The sequence below is a fragment of the Eptesicus fuscus genome, chromosome 24 (genome assembly GCF_027574615.1).
Source record: "Eptesicus fuscus isolate TK198812 chromosome 24, DD_ASM_mEF_20220401, whole genome shotgun sequence".
Classification (NCBI taxonomy): domain Eukaryota; kingdom Metazoa; phylum Chordata; class Mammalia; order Chiroptera; family Vespertilionidae; genus Eptesicus; species Eptesicus fuscus.
The window spans coordinates 2,238,683-2,260,509 of NC_072496.1; the positions used below are offsets into that span (position 1 = coordinate 2,238,683).

A 21,827-nucleotide genomic window follows, 5' to 3' on the forward strand; every position below is an offset into this window, starting at 1 on the left:
TTTTTCAACAGTGAGAATAAACTTAACATTCCATACAATTAAACATTCTATATAATTCTCCTTTAACATATAATAACTTTTAAAGCTCACATGCTAATTTAGCTTTATCAGATACTTTTAACAACAGTATTTTATTTTATATTTTTCAAAGTCGAATGTAAAGGTAGTTCTATACTTATAATTAGTATAAGAAAGCAAAATGTTAAAATATGGTCTCAATTTTCACTAACACTATATTAGAGTGGTGTTAGTAAAAGTTTAAATAATTTAACTCATAACATACAATGTAGCTAGCTAGCTTAAAGTGTTAAAAGATAAACTAAAACTATAATAATAAAAATAATAAACACATTTCTTCTTTTCCTAATAAGAATGCTTTAACGAATAGTTGATCACAACTTAATATAAAATGAGTCTGATATGGTTGCAAACTTCAGCATTTTTTCTTTGTCCGGTTCCTATGGAAATGGAAAGCAATGAAAACAATAGGAATGGGCATTTGAAATATCTACTTCACTTCAAGTGAATGAAAACTACCACTGCGTGGCTTTGGGATGAATAAGACAAAACGAGCAAACAGTTGTAGGGAATGTTCCTAAACTCTGAGGCCATAAAGCAGAGAGCTCTCTCCCTGTAGGGACTCTGCTTCTGTCCAGATGCATTTCTCAGTCTCCACTCACGGCTCATTCCTGCAGGTTTCCCACAGGAAGTGATGTCTCAGAAGAGGACCTCCCCTGCCTAAATGAACACATCAACCACACAAGTGACATTCCTCTACACCTGTGTTCTATGAGCCCACATTTCACTGAAAAACCTAACTTTTAGGTCTAGGAACAAAGACTCTAGGAGGGAAGTCTGATCCCCTGAAAACAGGTGCAACAGGGCAGGACCTCAGCTCAAACGGAGGAGCTTACAGCGGAATACACACAGGTTCCCTAGGCAGTTTGCAAACCGCAGGATGTTTTACGGTGGATCAACCTTGAACTGAATGATGGACTATGTCTACCCTGCTAGAAATTCATTGTAAAAGACAAAAGGAAATGACATGTATTTTCTCACAAATTTCTTATTTAGCTTTTTCAAGTAAACCTACACCAGCTTCCACCACCCCACATAAAAGAAATCAGTTAAAGTAAACGTTTGTTCAACAGCCAGTAAAATAATGGACACCACAGTCATGAATGACTTACTAATGCATCTGGGTTGAGCTGACCATCCATTCTGGAGACATGTAATATACCCCGATGTGTGACCATCTTCTGTTACATAGTCTTGTCTGCACTCATATTTTACTTTTTGATTTAGGAGATAAAGAGGCTCAGAGTCAGCAATAAATCCATTCTCAATTGTTACCTTTGACTTTAAACATGTTTCTAAAAGGAAGAGAGCGTAAGGAAAAGGTGAGCATATGGTCAGCAAACAGTTTCCTAAGGACTCACACAACATTACAACCTGAGAAATAAGGGCATTTGTCAGTGAAAACCTGGAAAATTCTTAATCATCCAAAGCATTGTGTCGGAGAAAATAGGTTATGAGTTTCCAAAAATGCTAAATGTAGATGTTAACACTTGGGGGGACTAAACCAGATTTGAAACACTCAGGGTGCCTTGTAAGAAATTATTAAAAATTGGTTTGTCGCATGAATCTGGAAGCCCCCAGCATGCCAGAGCTCTCCTAGCAACAGGCCCTTTCCTATACTGATTGGGTTTCAATATTGCTAAGAGGGTGGAGCCTGAGTGTTCTCAGCCATGGGAAGCAATGGTACCTATGTGAGGTGATGGATGTGCTACGCAGCTCCATCTGGTGGTCATGTCACTACGTGTGCTTATGTCAAAATAGCAAGCTGTCTGTGTTAAACATATGCGATTCCCATTTTCAGTTACACCCCATTTGTGCTGATAAAGGAAAACCAACTGGAAAACAGAAACATCTGAGCAGGAATCAACTGGAAGCCAAACACTAGAGAAAATGTACAGAGTCAAAGGGTGGCTCATTGAAAATATGCACTAAAATGGATAAACACACGGAAAGAACAATGAAGAGGGTGCCAGCCACACAGACAATGAGGAAACGGAGCCAAATCTATGAAAACGACCTCGTAAGGCACATAGACATGGCCAGTGCCTAACTAAGGTTCCCGAGACATAGGGTCAACCCATGGGATCTGCATACTCAATGGGGCTTTGTTGGGAGGTGGGAATTTTCCAGATCACAGCACGGGAAGGGAAAATCCTAGCAGACGTGTCAGTCCTACTGAATAGGAGAAACCAACACCGGCATTCCCCAAGAGGCCGACACCACCAAACACTGAATGACCATAAGCAGAGAGGAAAGACCCCTGGATGAGGGAGAGAGCTCTGCAAATCTGCACAGCGATCCCTAGATTCTTTGGTGAACACATCCCACTAGAGTGCAGGGCGGAACCCCTGAGAACGGGCAGAGCACAACTACCAGAGGAAAGACCTGCCAGGAAACAACAAATTCCAAGACTCCAGGGAACACAGCACTGGGAAACATGCATATTCATCAGTCACATGGGAACAGGTCTTTAAACACAAATCACTTAAGAGAGAGGCCAAAGAGGCCTTCTCCATCCAGACCCTGAATAAGCTCATCTGTGTAATGGCTCCCCAAACCAGCCTTATTCATTGGAAAGCAAGCCTTGAATAGATCAAGTTGACCTGAACAACCTAGACTTCCAAAACAGAACATCAAGCCAGTAGGACTTGAGGTCTCCAACCTCAATCACCCCAGAGGTGCATTTCGGGAGGACTCACTCGGGGCTGAGATTGTTGCTCTCAGAGCCTTCGGTGCCCCAGCGTGGGCCATTTGCTCCAATGGTGTGTGAACCGTCTCGCTGGGTTCCCAGACCCCTCATGTGGGGTGATTGTCACAATCTCTGTTCTTTGTGGGGAAGATGACAGAACCTCCTAATCTGCCATCTCGCACATGACACTGTTATTACAGGTTTGCTCTTTGTGGTCTTTTGCTGTTGTTTTTTAACAATTTATTTCTACCAATAGGCTTTCTTAGTTTTCTATCGATATACCAAGAAATTGGTGTTTCCACTCATACACCCTTGAAAAAATAAAACCAAGTAGGGCCATTGGCAAAGCAAGGAGCTGATAGAAACCTTTTGCCTCAGTTATTCCAGGTGAGTGTTAGACAATCACGAACAGACTGGCTGTTAGACCAGTTTCCTTACCAACAGGGAAGCATCTGGGAGGAGGGTGCCAGCCATTCTCCTTACAGGTCATTGAGGTCCGGTTGTTTTGAAGCATGTAGCCACGATAGCAATTAACATTTACAGATGCGCCCTGCAAATATTGTCGTGGAGATTGTGGACGATGTCCATTTTCCAAATCATTGAAAATGCATTTTCCTGATAATTATAAAATAATGATAAAAACACATAAGTGGGGTCGAAATAAATTAAAAACTATCTTTATAATATTTAACCCTTTGCACTCGCTTGCTTTTTTCTCGATTCCTTTATTCTAATGCTAACCGTGTCGAGTCACACACGACATCCGAGTGCAAAATGTTAAATTAGAATGCAGAAGCATCCAAAAGTAGCACATAAGTTAAGAAACACTATAGTTGCTACCAAATGTTTTTAAAATCCATATTAAATGGTATTTATCTGTAGTTTCCACAATTGAAATATGCATAAATGCTAAGGACAGGCTTGTAGAATCTATTTCTATTTCTCGTGCTGCTAAGGAAGAACTTTGACGAAAGAGAAATCTAGTATCGGTCTTTCTGCTCAGAGACTCATCCTCCCACCTACGTTTCCCACCAGGCTTAGCGGTGCTCATGGTTGCTCTCTCCACTCTGAACTATTGCCCCGTGCACAGGACAGAGAGGTTCACTCACTGCGGCAGGGCAGTTTCGGGGTCCATCCATCTCGTGTGCAAGTTATACGATCCCATGTCTCTTGTGAAGGAGTCACATAGTTTTCATCACAGGAATAGTAAAACTTTTGTCCTGGTAATGCTGGGAAATAGTGTCTATAACTATGTCCCCAGTATAGGCGTCCATGTTTTATTTCTGGAAATTCACAGGGCTTAACTAGCAAGAAAAACAAACAAAACATAAGTAATTTTCACCTTAATAAAAATGTAATGAGAGGTACCTTGTTTCATTGATGAATTATATTCTCATACTAGAGGCCCGGTGCATGAAATTCATGCACTCAGGGTCGGGGCGGGGTCCCTCAGCCTGGCCTTCACCTTTAACAGTCTGGGAGCCCTCAGGGGATGTCTAAGCTGGCAGTCAAACATTCTTAGTGCAGCTGTGGAGGTGGGACAGGCTCCTACCACCACCATTGCACTCTCCAGCTGTGAACCCTGTTCAGGGCTTCTGGCTGAGCCGCATTCCCCTGTGGATGTGCACTGACCACCAGGGGCAGCTTCTACATGGAGCATCTGCCCCTGGTGGTTAGTGTACGTCATAGCGACCAGTCATTCAGCCACTCAGTCGATTTGCATATTAGCCTTTTATTATATAAGATGCCCATAATTATACTCATTGTGTTAGGCTTTCTAGGACAAGAAAAGTTTTAATCTTCAGATGATGTGAGTAACACTTATTCCCTGATCATTTCACAATATATACAAATACCGAATCATTATAGTGTGCACCTGGAAGTAACACAACACTGTAGGTCAATGTTATCTACATAAATAACCACTCTCCTTGTCATTGTTATGCTCACTGAGGTCTGTGTCACGTGGTCATGGCCTCCTCTTTAAGGCACCTGACTGTCCACATTCATTTGGCCTTGGCCTTGAATGAACACTGAGCCATTGACCTGTTATATGTATCATTTCCTTTGTCACCCATGGAAGATCCAGCTTAAGTGGGGGCCCCTTTGACAATGAACTGATATACAAGGAACAGCAATGAGATTGTAGAGACAGAAAACACTGGGAAAGGGGCAACCCCCCAGGAATAAAATACCCTGTGGACTGAGGGGCATGTGTGACAGGGGATGGCTTTAGAAGGTGCACAATGTCCCCCACATTCATCCCCCTCATACAAGGGAGCCCCGTGCCCCTCTCTTGAGTGAGGCTGGACTTAGGGACGCTCTTCTGAAGAGTTCACGTGGCTGAGGGGACCGTGTGTGACCAGGTCATCAATGCTCTGGAGGCGCCTCCAGGGCCCTCAGGTCACTCGCTCTGGGGAGGGTTACCTCCACTCAGGCCTCCGATGGAGACGCCCAGGTGGACGGATGCAGAGGCTCCTGCACACGCCCTGGGCAGCATCCCAGGGAGCAGCAGGGAGCGACCCAGAACCAGGCAGCTAAGCGGCTCCCAAATGCTGACCCCGCCAACACTGACACACGGGGGGCTGTTGTATGAGGCAGTGTGTTCAGGGGCGTTTGTTACCCAGACATCAATATCTAATGTACTCGGTGTTGACTGGTAGTGCTCTTACCCAGTGTTCTAATTCACATATTAGAGTATTAGTGAGAGCAATATATATTCATACATCCACATCCACATATTTAACATTGAATAGCAAAAATTATAAGTCTTTTATTAACAAAAATGTGGTTTTAATCTTAATTAGAATTGGAGACTTGGAAAACCAAAGACTGCCTTGAAGCCTCTGCTTTACCTTCTCAGTGAGGCCAAGATCCCCTTTATTTTTTATTGACGTCAGAGAGGAAGGGAGAGGGAAAGAGAGGTAGAAACATGAAAATGAGAGAGAATCATCAATCAGTTGTCTCCTGCTCTTCCCCTACTGGGATGAAGCCTGCAACCCGGGCATGTGCCCTGTCTTGGAATAGAACCGTGACCTCCTGGTTCATAGGTTGATGCTCAATCCCTGAGCCACGCCAGTCGGGCAGATCCCCCACATTTTTACGTTTAAGAGAAGTAACTGCAGAATTAAGAAGCGGGTCAAATTATGGAGGGAACTTACAGCCACATCTTGGAGGAGGATCCCAGCCTATGTCAGTACATTTTGCCATATTTCCCCGGGGGGGAGGGTAGAAGCCACTTTTACAGTTGTAAGTGATTTTGTCTCCCACTCTGTATTTGCTCCTGTCAGCAACGAAGTGACTGTTTGCAATTCTTGGAGGGTCACATGTCATTTCTGAAAAGTAAAAGTACATGTCTGTTATGCAGAAAACATTTGAAAATCATCGAGGATATGTGAATTATACAGAAATCACATGAAAATCATCAAGGACTTGAGAATAAAGTGAATGTCATTTTTTTTGTTCTTTCCAAAGAGCTAAAGGGCATTCAAATGAGCACCCTCTCCTTACATATATATTAGCAATGATATATAGAAAGTAGTAGAAAATATATATGATCACCTACACACAAGTGTTAAGTAAAATATGTCTCCAGTATTTGATGTTAATTGACACTAACCTCAAATGAATCTTAAATAGGTTTATTTTTTGCCCAGCCAGTGTGGCTCAGGGGTTGAGTATTGACCCATAAACCAGGAGGTCATGGTTGGATTCCTGGTCAGGGCATATACCTGGGTTGGGACTTGAAATCAATAAAAATATATTTTAAAATATGTTTATTTTTTTCTCTCACTTTAATCTGCTATATTTATCCTACTTTCATATTTTCAATGCAGTCCAGTCTACATATCTAGTTTTCACTTCATAGTATAGCTACACTTAACACCAATGTTTGAAGTCAAAATCTATAAGACATATATAAAAAACACAAGTTTCCCTAAGAGACCAACCAAATACTATTGGAAGTTTTTTGTTAAATTGATTAAGAATAGAAGAACTTCTGGTGGTTGCTTTCAAGGAGTGGGCATAATCTCTTGACAAATTTTAATTCCCTACTCTCGTAATCTTCATTAAAGTAAATGGTGCTGTTAAAACATTGCCAGGGCAGGTGCCTCTATCTAAAATAATATCTCAGATTGTCTAAAGATGTGAGGCCACATTTTTTCCTACTCTTAGAAGCAATCACTAAGATTTGGAAGATGAATAATAATTCCATATTGGCACTCCATGTTGTGAATCAGTAGAAACATCCAGTTTGCACAGGGATGGATGAATTGGGATCAAAGGTGGTTTTTATTTAGCCGGTCTTGATACTTTTCATCATTCCTGCAAATGACTTATTGTCAGAGATTGTCCCTTAATGAATGTAGAGACTTAAAGATATTTTTTTATTGATTTCAGAGAGGAAGGGAGAGAGAGAGAGAGGACATCAATGATGAGAGAGAATCATGGATCGGCTGCCTCATGCACACCCCACACTGGGGATGGAGCCCACAACTCGGGCCTGTGTCGTGACTGGGAATCAAACCATGACCTCCTGGGTCATAGGCCGATGCTCAACCACTGAGCCATGCTGGCCGGGCAGAGACTGAAGTTTTGATAAATTCTCTCAACTAAAACCCCCAACGCTACAAAGCATAGACCAGATGGAAGAACAGTTGTGTCTTATCCCAGCTAAGATTGTTTGAAGATGTCTTTTGTGACCTAATTCCATGTTCCTTACAAATGTGGGGAGAATAGATGCCTTTGGGAGGCCTTCCTGTCCCACCCCCTCCGCCCCCCAAGGTAGGTCTTTCCATGGTCGCAGGCGAATAGGGAGCATGATGGTACAATGAGCCGAGGCACGGAGAGTGCCGTGTGTGCACAAGACGGATGGCGTGCACCGCAACAGGCATCCGTGAGAAAGGGGAGGTTACCTTGGCAGGACGGGGGCGGGGTCCACCCCGAGGCGGTGCAGACGGTCTCTGCTCTTCCGCTGTAGCTGTAGCCCGGGAGACACTGGTACTGAAGCCTCTCGTTCTCTCTATACGAGGCCTTCGGAAACGTGGGCTCTCCATGTTCGATTTGTGGGACTCGGCAGGAGATGCCTAAGCGCAGGGGGTGAAATTCCAATTGTCTGTTATGTGCATGAAGGGACTGTGCCCACGACAGAGCTCCAGCAGGTCACCAGCCCTGTTTCCACTGGGCAAAGCAGGCAGCCCGGCAGCAGGTCTGTTTCGATGGGAATGCGTGCGGAATCTATCTGTCGCTCTTACCACTCACTTGTTTTCCTTTATTGATTAAGGTATTACATATGTGTCCTTATCCCTCCATTGCCCCCCCCAACCCCATACCTGTTCATGCCCTTATCCCCCTGGTGTCTGTGTCCATTGGTAAGGCTTATATGCATGCATACAAGTCCTTTGGTTGATCTCTCCCCTTTTTCCCCACCCTCCCCTGCCTTCCCTCTGAGGTTTGAGCATCTGGAAGTTACCATTCTGACTACAATCATGCTGCTGATTCCATTGGGTTTGAGGATAACCCAGTTCTGCTGAGATAAATAGTGGCCATAACATTCATCCACTGCATACATAGAACATTGAACAGAGCTCTACGCTGCTGTGACAAGCATTTTCACTGAGTAACCTGCAAAATTACATACGTTCTAGCTATTGATGATAGAGAAATGACTGACAGAGCTATGCACTGTTGACTTTGTAAAGAAAAAAAATTAATTGATCTCATTGTCGTGACAGCTCCAGAAAGTAATCGGCCTTCTGCGTGGGTGGTGTCATCATCCAAGTTTTCTATCCAAGAAAACACAGGGCATCATCTGGGGCACCCCCGTTTCTTCAGTAGTAAAACAGAGGTTGAAATGGTACATCCACCATAAAGTCATTTTGAAAGGATAGCGAGATGACATGCATAAAGACCTCAGATGGATTGCTGGGAAGTTGTCAGTGCTCAATAAACATCACTTAGTATTAGTACCACGTAGATTCTTTAGGAGGCACAGTGTTTTTGCGATGCCTATTTTCATGAGAAAAAAAAAACACATGAAAATCAACAGTATCTTACCCACACAGTTGGGCTTATCTCCACTCCACTGGCCGTTTCCTGAGCAATGTATTTCCGCAGGTCCGTCCAGCTTGAAGCCTGTGTTACACTCAAACTTGACCACCTGCCCGTAAGTATATTCCTGGTTCAGTTCGTACGCACTGCTGATGAGTCTCCCATTCTTCGGCGCTTCCACGGGTAAACATTTAACCACTGGAAAAGGAACGTAACTTTTTCTAATAGATTTTGGAAGTTGACCGTGAAAAATAGGTATCGACACAGATGTAGATATAAAAATCAGTAAGGTAAGATTGGAGGAAATTACTTAAATGTTTTCGTTTTCTTTTTTTCTTAAAGAAGCATTCAATATAGCTGTTTGCTGGAGATAAAGTCCGCTAAGTAAAAACAAACAAACAAAAACACACACACAATATTGAGTTTCTCTCTTATAATCCCCTGAATTTTAAATAGTGATAGTTGTGTGCTTTCTAGAGGTTAGAATCCAAAAGGAAAGAAAAGTAAGTTTTAGATTTCCCAAGCGCTCCTCCTATAAATATTAGATCAGATGAGGTTGAATTCCTATTTGGTTACTGAAACACAGAATAATGTAGTAGTAAAAAGGTCAGATAGACAGTCTGTGCTATTTTAGAAACCATAAATAAGAATTTGCAGAGGAAATATTTAATTATAGACTTGAAGGATATTTTAGTGTAAGCCATTTGAAAACATCTTCGGTATTTTTAGAATTGTATCTACCGTCACATAGAGGAATATCATTGGTCCATCCATCTGCATCGCATTCTCGGAAATCGGTGTCACCTATCATCTGATACCTGAAAACCACAAATAGCAGGGTAGTGAGCTAATGCGTGTTTATAAGCAGCTTTCAATGCGATACCATGCTGAATGGCCAAACTCCATTTGAGGGAAAATTAAAAGCATATGCATTTTCTTCTTCCTCTTGCTCTCTGTTCTCATCTCTTAAATTCCTTTTTATCTTTCTTAAATTTTGTTTTTTTCTTCCTTAAGAAAGACCCTCAAGCCCTAGGTAGACTAGAGATAACCATAATCCTTGGTTCATGATGCAAACTCTTCATTTCACGTACAATATGCTATTATTTGTTTCAATGAGTCAGTTAATCAGTTGCACTTAACAGTGTAATAAGCTTTCTGAACTGTCACCCCGAAACTAAAGCCATAAACATTATAGTAACCAACAGCTGACCTCTGTTGCCCCTCCTTCAGCCTTACTCCATTCTTCTCCCCTCCAAAATGGCGGCATTTTCTGCTCACTTGGGGCTTCTTCCCTAATCAAGGATCATGTCGGGGAAGATTCCTTAGTGTGGGGTTTCTGTCCAGCGCTTGTCCCCACCTCCATCCTGGAAATTCTTCCCAGAGTGTGGCCATCGAGTCTGGAGTCTGGTCTGCTTACATAGCCCATTCGATGTTGAATTTACCTACCATATTTTCCGGCGTATAAGACGACTAGGCGTATAGAAGATTTTCCTGGGTTAAAAAGTCGTCTTATACGCCGGAAAATACGGTAACTGTGCCAATTCTTCAAGCCAGGCCTGAAATCTGAAATTCTCTCCTTGAAGGAAAGTTCCTTGAGGCGGGTGCAGAATGGAGGTCAATGCCAGAAGTTTTAATCCTCCTCACTGTTACAGCGGCGGCTGTGGGCCAAATGCTTTCCCCCCAGAAAAAATCCAGGAAGGGAAGGCACGTTGGTAACCACAAGAGAGAGAATGCTGAAAAGGGCCTTTCATTCACTCTGGGCAATTCTCCATAGACCCATGCTCCCTTCACCTGCGGATGAGGAAACCGTTCTGCCCAGTGCACTAGTGAAACAGACAGACTCCTCCTTAAGACAGACTCTGTTGTTCTTGGATTCTCATTGGTCTGTTCCTCATGCTCTGAGGGCAGGAAACATGTCAGTGGGCTGGGTGCGGCCCCAGAGCTCGGCGTGCAGGTCGAGTCTAGGCCTCTGTCTCGGAGGGGAGCAGTCACTGGGTAGGAAAGGTGTCTCTGCTCCTCTGGCCCAGAAAGCAGAGTTCCTGCTTAGCACTTTCCATCTGCAGCGGAGACCCGCCCAGTCCCCCAAAGCTCTTTCAGGAGTTCCACAGAATTGGCCCCAAAACCTTCCAGAGGGGGATGCGTAGGTGGGGGAGGGGAAGAGAGAAAGACTGTCTATGTGCTGATGGGAGGGGTGGGGAGTGGGTAGGAATGGCTGCTGTTTCTGTGTCCCCAGCCAGGCAGAATACCAGACTTTTCGCATAATTCCTCCTTAACACTTCCTACTTAAAAGATAACGGAACTGGGCCTCCATACTAAATGTCCTAACAAGCGGCTGGTATTAGGTGTTCGGCAAAGAGAAGGTGAGGGGGGACAAGGGTCAAGAGGTCAAGTTTACGGGCAGAAACCATGGGTATAGCCCACCCATTCTACCATTACATCTCACACAACGGGGTCAAAAGATTTACGTGCCCTCAGACAGGCAAAACACTATCGCCAATAAAACGGAACAGTAGCATAAAACACTTCAGGTGGCTGACCTTGCGTGGCCCAGGGATTTCTTTTCCGCTGACAAATATCTAGTCCTGGTGGAGTCCCAGCTGAGTGGTGGGGACAGTCACTCTTTGAGTCTATAACCCAGGACACCCATACTTTCTTTTTAAAACTGTGGTTTCTTTTTAAAAAAACAACAACATATTTTTTATTGATTTCAGAGAGGAAGGGAGAGGGAGAAAGAGATAGAAACATCAATGGTGAAAGAGAATCATTCATTGGCCGCCTCCCGCACACCCCCTACTGGGGATCGAGCTGGCAATCGGGGCATGTGCCCTGACCGGAAATCGAACTGTGACCTCCTTGTACTATTTCCACGTTGAGGAGAGAACATGGTATCCAGACATCATCCTTTCCATGATTTGACTTTAATTTTGGGGGTTGACGTGTGTGCTGCCTATAAAAAGGCTCACAGAAAAATAGATGGTCCACCATCCAGAGCTGAGGGGTCAGTGCTGACATGTACACATAAGGAACTGGTGGACATTGAAATTGGGTCTCAAAAGAACTGTTGGTCCAGAAAGAAACTCACTACAGACTGATTCATTTGCCTGTCAGCATAACTATTATTGCTCGTCTCACATTCAGTTCTTATAAGGATATCTCTAGTGACACATGATCTCGCTCATCTAGGGGAAACGATGAACAACACAGGCTGATGAACAAGAACAGAACCAGAAACAAGGAGGCATCGATAGGACTATCGGGCCTCAGAGGGAGGATAGGGAAGGGTGGGGGGAGGGGGGAGAGGTCAACCAAAGGACTTGTGTGCACGCATATGAGCCTAACCAACGGTTAAGTTCAACAGGGGGGTGGGGCATCCGTGGGGCGGGGTGTGGGATGGGAATGGGGGGATGAGGACAAATATGTGACACCTTAACCAATAAAGAAATTAAAACAAAAAAAAGAAAAAAAGAAAAAGAAAAATAGAGTCACCTTAAAAATATAAGTTAGGACGGTTCCTACCTACCTTATCCGTCATCAATGACCTCAATTCATACACGTGGTTTTAGAGTGACTACTTACCCCTCATCACACGTGTAAACTACCTTGGCACCGTATTCAAATTTATCTCCTTCTGCGAGTTCGAATGAACCAAAAGGCGTGTCTCCAGGGTGTCCACAGGACTTTTCTGAAATGAGGAAAGGCGTGCAGTACTAGGACCTCCCACAGGAAACACGCTCACCTGAGACCTCACGGACAAGGAGGGCGGATGCTCTACTCGAGGACAGAACCGAGGGTACGGAAAAGTGAAGAATGGCCAAGTCATTCTTTCAGAATGGAACTTACCTGTACACTTTGCTTTTTCAAATGTGGAAGGTTACCTCCCCTTTTTAAAAAATTATAATGGCCGAAACCGGTGTGGCTCAGTGGATAGAGCGTCGGCCTGCGGACTGAAAGGTCCCAGGTTCGATTCCGGTCAAGGGCATGTACCTTGGTTGCGGGCACATCCCCAGTAGGGGGTGTGCAGGAGGCAGCTGGTCGATGTTTCTCTCTCATCGATGTTTCTAGCTCTCTATCCCTCTCCCTTCCTCTCTGTAAAAAATCAATAAAATATTTTTAAAAAAATAAAAAATTATAATGTTTTTATTGATTTTTAGAGAGAGGCAGGGAGCGGGATAGGTAGACACATTCAGGAGAAAGAAACATCCTTGATAGGCTGCCTCCTGCACGGCCCCTACTGGGGATGGCGCACACAACATGGGTGTTGTCTGACGGAGAATCAAGCCCCATGACCTCTTGGTCCATGGGTTGACACTCAACCACTGAGCACAGCAGCCGGGCTACCCGCCTCTTTTAAAGAACAAAGACGGTGTCGTGTTTCGTATTTGAGTGATAACACTGACCTAGTTCAGCCAGTATTGCTACAGAATTAAACACTCCGTCTTTCCCGCAACCGAAAGTTTCTGTAAATGTCGCGAATGTGCGGCGGACTTACTTTCACATGTCTTGAATGGGTTGCGGGCCACCCACTCCCCTCCCTTGCATTCCATGGTGATCACGCCATATGTCCTGTACCCAGGGCGGCATTTGTAGGTGGCCTTCGTGCCTTCCGGGTAGCCCTGTTCAGACCAGGAACCCGTCAGAATTTCCGTCTGTTTTCTCGGGGGAGGCCCTGTACAATCTACAAACAAGAAAAACAGAACAAGCGCTCAAAGCAGCTATTTAACTAGACAGTATGTTTAGGTTGGTTTTACTTTAAAAAATATACACACACACACATTTACACACACACACACACACACACACACACACACACACACACACACACATATTATATATATACTAGAGGCCCGGTGCATGAAAATTCGTGCACTTGGGGGGGGGGAGGTTCCTCAGCCTGGCTTGCTCCCTCTCGCAGTCTGGGACCCGTTGGGGGGTGTCCACCAGCCCGCTTAGGCCCGCTCCCCTGTGGCTGCCTCTGTGGAGGTGTGGTGCCGGGACTGGGACCAGGCAGCCCTCTCTCCTGCCGCCTCTGCAGAAGTGGGGTGCCGGGACCGCCACAGCTGGCCTGGTGGGGTCAGACTCGCTGGCCCCGCCCCTTGCCCACTGGCCATTCTGGCAGGTCGTTCTGGTCTAATTAGCATGTTAGCTCTTTATTATATAGGATAAACGGTGACAGGTCCAGCCACATGGATGTGTTTATATACGAAACATATGTTTTAGCTTACAGAAATGGAAGCTGCATCAATCTGTAACAATAACTTTCCAGAGAAATAGTCATACTTCACTATATATTGTTTTAACTGCCACCTTGCACTCATTACGTTGGAAAATATTTATTGGACACCAATCTACGATGTGAAGAAAAAACACCATGAATGAAGGATATGCCCTCATGGGGAGTGAGTTATTACATAAGTAATGAAAGATACAGGTACATTTTTTTACAAATAGGTACATTTTTTACAAATAGGTACATTTTTCTTTAGAAAAATAAAGCATGGTAAGGTGATCCGAACACAAGAAATGAACAAGGATGCTCATTACTACTGCCATTATTGCTAATATTTTTGATACTGACTACTGATTAATTTAGATATAACTACTCCTGATGTTAGAATGATCACATTAGTAAGCCCTCAACACATTACTTTTCAAAATGGCAAATTTAAAGATGCATTAAAAAAAAGAGAGAGAGAGAGAATCATGGACATGGACAACAGTATAGTGATTTCGGAGGTGGAGGGAAGTGGGTGGAGGTGGAAAAGGGCATAGAGGAGGGAAATGGGGATGGAAAAATAAAATAATATAAATAAAGGTGTATAGTTATCACCATACATAATTACTGCTTTGTTTTTTTGGGTTTTTTTTTTCATTGCTAACCTCCTTTCCTGACTTGGTTTTATACTAACGGTTTAATGTCCTCTTCTAGAATTTCCTTTTTAAAGACAAGGTGAAAAAATAATCGGCTAGGACAGATCTCATCATGGAACAGATTCATTATTAAAACGCTCTACAGCGTTTCAGACAACAGAGAGCTGCCTGCGCAACTACAGAGGCACCAAGTTTCTTCGGAAGATTTCGCAAGCTCTGAGCACAGTCATGTTCGGGAACTTCGCAGTCAAGGATTCCAGGGAGCAGTCTGGATTTCCGGAAGTGAAGTAAATGCACTTTTTAGCCACTAGGTGGTGGTAACACACCGCCAGGAAACCACCCAACCAACCTCCTCCAGCCTCCCAAGGGAGCTTTTGTTTTGATGTATTTTTTTGTTTGTTTGTTTGTTTTGTTACATGTTAATGTTCATGTTTGTTTTTTAGATGAAAAATTTCTGTTTAATTACAGGCTAACAAGTGTTTTTTTTCCCCTTTTGATATTCAGACACAATTCGAGGCGTTCAGATTATTAGAAAAATGCATGAGTTAAATTTCAAACGTAGATGCCAATATTGTGAGTCGAGAACTGTTTTCCACTAATATAGTAACCTTTTGATAAACTTGCTTCCTATTCTGTTATTAAGCTAATGCAAGGGGAAAGGAATACAATTTTCTCAATTGATTTATTCGAGTGAAATTATTTTTACTCATGCAGCGATCTATCAAAAGAGTAATCCAGCCACACACACAAAAATGTAGCCTGTTTGCTGGCCAGAGAGGCGATGAGTTTAGATTCTTCCTTTGGGTTATTGTTTTATTTCCTGATGACACATTTATACCTCTAATTCTTTTTTTTTTTAAATACATTTTATTGATTTTTTACAGAGAGGAAGGGAGAGAGATAGAGAGTTAGAAACATCGATGAGAGAGAAACATTGATCAGCTGCCTCCTGCACACCCCCTACTGGGGATGTGCCCGCAACCAAGGTACATGCCCTTGACCGGAATCGAACCTGGGACCCTTGAGTCCGCAGGCTGACGCTCTATCCACTGAGCCAAACCGGTTAGGGCAGTGGTCGGCAAACTCATTAGTCAACAGAGCCAAATATCAACAGTACAACGATTGACATTTCTTTTGAGAGCCAAATTTTTTAAACTTCAACTTCTTCTAACGCCACTTCTTCAACATAGACTCGCCCAGGCCGTGGTATTTTGTGGAAGAGCCACACTCAAGGGCCCAAAGAGCCGCATGTGGCTCGCGAGCCGCGGTTTGCCGACCACTGGGTTAGGGCTACACCTCTAATTGTTGATTTTTTCAAATTTAGGTCGTTGCTTTTAACAACCAGGTGGAAAAGACAAAGGTAGACATCTCACATGATCTTCCTACCAGCTCTTCACAATATTCACGGTGTGTTCGTTTACTGTATATCAGGAGTTCCCAAGTGGCTTGATTACCCTTTTTTGTGTGTGTCAAATAACACTTAGAAGTGCTTCTTTCATGGACTTGAAACGCATATCCTGACTCCGTAAGAAGAAGACATATCGCCCCGGCTTGGTTTTCCCATCTCTCCACGGCCATCTCCAGTTTCTTAGCTCTGATTACTCTCATCCATCACCTTGACTGTGAACCATTCTTAACCACAGATTTTGGACAGTTGGCTTTGTCTCCTCCTGCAGGCTCTACTTAAATATTAATTCCTTCCCTACACAGTGCAGGCTTCATCATTATTTAATGTTTACTAAACTTTCTGTTTTTTTATATATAAATATTATGTTTATGCAATATCCACATACACAGATAAGAAGGCGTTTTTATTGTATGTTAATATTGGACACATTGTAAGCTCAATAAAAGGAGGTGTTTACTAAACTTTCATCAATCCTCCCATCCATGTTGGCTCCCTAAAGGAAGGACTATTTCTATCCTCTTTTTTTTAAAAAAAACATATATTTTATTGATTTTTTTAGAGAGAGAGAAAGGGAGAGGGATAGAGAGAAACACTGATGAGAGAGAAACATCATTGATCAGCTGCCTCACGCACACCCCCCGCAGGGGATCGAGCTGCAACCTGGGCATGTGCCCTGACCGGGAATTGAACCAGTGGCCTCTTGGTTCCTGACTGGACGCTCAACCACTGAACTACACCGAATGGGCTCTGTCCTCTTTTATATAGTGGAGGGACTTTCATGCATATTCAGATCTCCCCACTTCAAATGTGCCTCCTGTCTACTTGTGTTCTAATCTTGAATTTACTGAGTATTTTCAGCTCATGTCATTATGAAATACTTTAAAGTGATGATTCACCGAATTGTGTCATATCAATAGTTAGGCCTATCTTATGACCTGGCTTTTATTTGCCTGAATTGACAAAGAGCTAACTGTTCCAAGCTCATTCTCAAAAATGTTCAATTAGACAAAGAGTTATTTTACCCCAAAGAGTCAAAATGCTGGCACAGATGTGCACCAACCACATTCCTGTGTATTAAATGGACAGCTCTTTCCCATCTTTAGATCTGGAAGTTTTTATTCTTATTTTTTTGAATAGCCATCATATTTCTCAAGTTCTAAGTTAATGAGTTTTCCAAGCTTTCTAACGTGTAAGTATTTACTTGGATTTAAACAATGAATACTTCATCTTATGTGTTTACAGAATCCATTACATGCCTGTTAATTTTCTTCTTTGGTGAAACACTACCTGGGTGAACTTTTTATTTGCTTGGTCTGGTTTTCCAAGTGAATAAGACAAAATTATTCAGTTTATAAATATGGAGTATGAATGTATTTGGCTATTGAACTAGAATAGGATTCATTTTACGTTAATTTGAGGAACATGATTATAAAATTTTAATCAAAGTTAAAAACAAATACACTTGATATTTTAAAAATCAGTACTCACCTAATTTTCCCACTTTCAAATTTTAAGGGGGTAGTATTAACATAGACACACAGAACTAATTGCTGGTGGTCAATACATCTATAAACTTGTTTGAAAAGTATTCTTAATCCAAGACAATAAATTATAATAAAATTATACACTTGAGAAAACATGATCAAATCCAGATTGCTTTGGTAGATTGAAGTTGGTCTCTTTGTTCAACTAGTCTATTTTTCTAAAATTATTTAGCATCTGAATAATTATCATGACCATCTTGGGGATACAAATGAAAAGCAAAAGGGAAGAAAAACAACACACACACTACCCAATTGTACCTGTGGCGCTTGGGGAAGTTCAATGGATGGAAGAGTTAGAGAGATGGGAGATGGCTTCAGTCCCCCAGTCTTACAGAACTACGTCAGCCCTTTGTACATACACGATGTTTCCTTAATCTTGAATGCCCTCCTTGTCCTCATCTGGCTAACTCCTACTCAGCCTTCAAAACCCACCCAAGATGTCCTCACCACCCTGCCATCCTTCTCTCTCAACCCTACCCCACTCCATTCTCTCAGTCCAATTTGAGTTTCTTGCCTTCTCTAAATGGTCTTATAGACTCCCTGGTTTATCTCCGTCACAATACTGTCTATGATCAAGTACACTATGTTAGTAGAATGCAATAACCATTCTTTTTGCTTCTCCCACTAACTGACCACCTTTTGGAAAGTGCTAGTCAGAGTGTGGGGTGAGTAGCTGTCAATCAATCAAGAACCGATGGTTGAATGAATGAATAAATGAACAAATGAATGAATGAATGAATATGAAACTATCTCGGACCTTTCCGGTACCCCTGAGGGTTATGGACAACTTGTGGAAGGGCATGGTAGATGGTAGCAGATATAAAAGGTGAGAGAGGATCTGGGAACAGAAGTTTAGTAGCATGAACCCAAGAAACTCTACCACCTGTATTCCCGTTGTTCAGCCTGTCCACGTGTCCTACGTTTGAACTTACGCTATACTTTTTGAAGTCAGAAATTATTTTAATTTAGCTCAAAAAAGCTTTTGGGAGCCCTTGAAGGAACATTTTTATAATCTCTCTTCTATCTGTTATATTTCGAGTTAACAAGATTTATGAGAAATTTGGCTCTCTCTCCATTAAAGTGTCAAAACAAATAAAAGTGCTCTGTCAAGTCTTTTATTCCCCATTCCCTGTATTATTTTTGTGATTCCCCCCCCCCCCGTTCCATTACTTCCCCTGAGACATTTTTATAATCTTTCCTTATCATTTTAAGCTAAAATGTCATACTTTTCCACCCAATTACATCATGTCCTTGTCACGCATTATGTTCTGAAGAAATGGGCAAAGTGCACAAGAGTCGAGAGAACACACAATGGATTGGTTGGCAGAGTGCCATGGCCAGGCAGGGCAGGTGGGGGAGGGTGCGTGGGGGGAGGAGGAGGAGGCAGAGCCTGAAAGAAGGGAAAGTGGTGAAAGCTGTAGAACCATCAGGGTTTGAGCAAATAAAAGTGGGTCCACTTAGACTTTGGCTCCGGCCCCGGCAATCAAAGGCCAATAAGGAATCATTACTAACCTGGGCTTCAAACTCCTGCTTGGGAACTTCCTTCTAGCTAAGCGTAGTGTTAGCAATCCTTAAACAATCCCCTTCTCCTTTAACATTTTATGCAAGCGAAAGAGTAGCATACGCATTTTTCCAGGACATGCCTAGGCTGAAAAATTACAACAACATGGGTGGACCTTGGGAACATCATGCTAAGTACCATACGATTTCACCCCTATGGGGGATATAACACTGCACCTGGTGAACACAAACAGCAGAGTGGTGGCTGCTGGGGGTCGGGTCTGGGGGGGGGGAAAGGGGTCCTCATAGGAGGTGACAGGAGGAGACTCGACTTTGGGTGGTGGGCACGTGGTGCTGCATACAGATCTTATAACTTAGACATCCACACTTGAAACCTATGTGTTCATGGTGACCAATGTCACCCCAATGAAATTTAACTTAAAAAATGTCATTGTTAAAAAATATTTCAGAGTTCAAAATAACAAAAAAAAACAAAAAACAAACAAACAAAAATAATAATAATAATGAGGCTTGCTTTGGCATAGTCCCTCCCCATCTCAAAGGACGTGTCATCCATCCGACCTAGTCCACCTGGAAATACCTCATCTTCCAGAATCGCTTCGTCTGGTTCTCACCCTGCTCGCCACCCACGTCTCCCTTTCCCCAGGAAAGTCGATGCGGAAAAGTGATCCCGTTATACTAATGCACAGCAAACCAATTTAGTTTCAGGACTGTCGGGCCAGCCAGGAAGAAAACAGTTGTTCTACAGCCACTGGAAATCCATGTCATTTTTCTTACAGGCGTGGCCAGTGCCAGTGCAGTTGTGGCATTCCTGAGGCTAACCTGAGCGTCGCGTTCAACATTGCAGCTGTGCTGAAGTTAGGAGGTGGGGGACTGAGAGTCATTCTCATGATAATGTGTGTAGTGCTCAACTCCCCGGCAGAACCTGATGTCACACTTGAACATTCGTAAGTGGTAAAGGAATAGAGGCTAGAAATAAGTTACCTGGCATCAATGACCTCCTCAAATAATGTAAATGCCTTTTATTTCATTTTTACCACCAACACTTGGTAGCACCCAACTTGAATATTTCAAAGCCCGCTCTGTAGTCATTGAAAAAGTCTAATTCAACTTGGCATGGTTCCTGAGTCGTAAACAGAAGCTAGAAATAGACTAAATCTTCACATGACAAGCGATGTCTGCGTAAAACCTCCACAAACAACCTGTAAATAAATGGCGAGACACTACACGAATTCCTATTCTAAAAAATGACAAAAACGCACGTAAAGAAAAATTTTCTGTGGTTAGCCAGTATCATGGTTCCGAACTGTTTGTCAATAAATAAGATTTTACTTTTAAGTACTAGTTGTAACATTGATGTGTGCAGGGAAATGACTGTATACCTAGTTTGAAAAGTGGCTGGATATATAGCTTACACGCTAAAAGTCACACCACAGTATGTTAGAACAATATAACTAAAAAGGCTCTATTTTTCAAAAAGTAGGAAGCACATTGGAATAAACTTACGTAAGTTACTAAAGGATATAAGTTAAAGAAATCTGCCTTGATTTTCTAGGTTGAAAGACCCCCAGGGACAGAGGGCCTGGTTCTGTGTGAAGATTCCTCAGTGCTCAGAGGCTGACCTGGGTAAGCATTGCACTCAAACTTAGCGGAAAGTTTTGAGAATCTAGGAACGCCATGCAATGCATTTGGCCCAACAATGGCAATCATGTACCTATCACATCACTGCCTGTCAGGAACCAGGAGAGCAAATTTGTTGAGTCGGGTTTAAGAAACGCATCCATCTATCAAGAAATAGTGACAGAATGAAATTTAATGATGCATCCAGAAATTGTCCCCCTGATATCAGAAGAAAGTCACTCTAGCTAAAGACTGTTATTCTAGAATCAAGCTTATCTACAACCCCAGGGAAAATCTCTACTGAACAGGGTAGGTATCCCAGAAAAGGTGTGTTCTCCCCGCCCAAAAAAAAAAAAATTATATCATATTTTCATTCTAATGATACAAGTCATGGTCATCTATAAGACCACGGCAGCATCAGTTCTAAATGATAGATGAATATTTCTTTAGGAAGAGCTAACGCTATATCTGAAATAAATCCCATCATTATATGACTTGAAGGCTTTTGCTGCCTAATTTCTATTCTGCTTCTACATATATTCACATGCTGCTTAATACTTTGACACAGAGCATTTTAGTGAAAACTGAAAGCAAAAAAAAAAAAAAAAAAGGAAATGATATCCTAGGAAATTTACAAATGGAAGTGACCATACATACTACAATTTTCAAAGACAGTTCTAAATATACTTTCTGAAAACGTCCATGAAGTACACTTATGCTAAAGAATCAGAATGCCATGCCAGTAAGCCACGTCGATGCTTTAAACTTCGGTGTCAAAAGCCACTCAAACACTAAGCCACGGGGCTGGAATTAAACCGCATTTTCTAGAGCACATTTTCATTGCCACTGCCAAGAGATTGTTAGCAAGTCCTTGATAATATAGTCGTAGGAAAAAAAAAAAGTCTTTCATTTTTACTCTTACCTTGTGCTACACAAACAGACCATAACATGAGCCACAGAATCTTTGCGGGAAGCCTCATTTTGGGGGGCCTGTCAGGGGTGCATGGAGTAGCTGACGATGCTCACTCTCCCTCCGGGTGTCCTCTGG

General features: G+C 42.7%; 1 protein-coding gene across 1 annotated transcript in view; it reads right to left on the reverse strand.

Annotated features, from left to right (window-relative positions):
* The window catches only part of CFH (complement factor H), a 34,805-nt gene extending 12,978 nt beyond the window's left edge, over positions 1–21,827 (reverse strand). Inside the window, exons 1-10 of the mRNA XM_054713053.1 lie at positions 21,702–21,827; positions 13,308–13,493; positions 12,395–12,500; positions 9,560–9,636; positions 8,825–9,016; positions 7,684–7,854; positions 5,929–6,102; positions 3,877–4,071; positions 3,206–3,382; positions 1,191–1,373 (exon numbers count right to left, since the gene is read on the reverse strand). Coding sequence (XP_054569028.1) covers positions 1,191–1,373; positions 3,206–3,382; positions 3,877–4,071; positions 5,929–6,102; positions 7,684–7,854; positions 8,825–9,016; positions 9,560–9,636; positions 12,395–12,500; positions 13,308–13,493; positions 21,702–21,759 — 1,519 coding nt within the window. The 5' untranslated portion in view covers positions 21,760–21,827. The remainder of the gene's footprint in view (positions 1–1,190; positions 1,374–3,205; positions 3,383–3,876; positions 4,072–5,928; positions 6,103–7,683; positions 7,855–8,824; positions 9,017–9,559; positions 9,637–12,394; positions 12,501–13,307; positions 13,494–21,701) is intronic.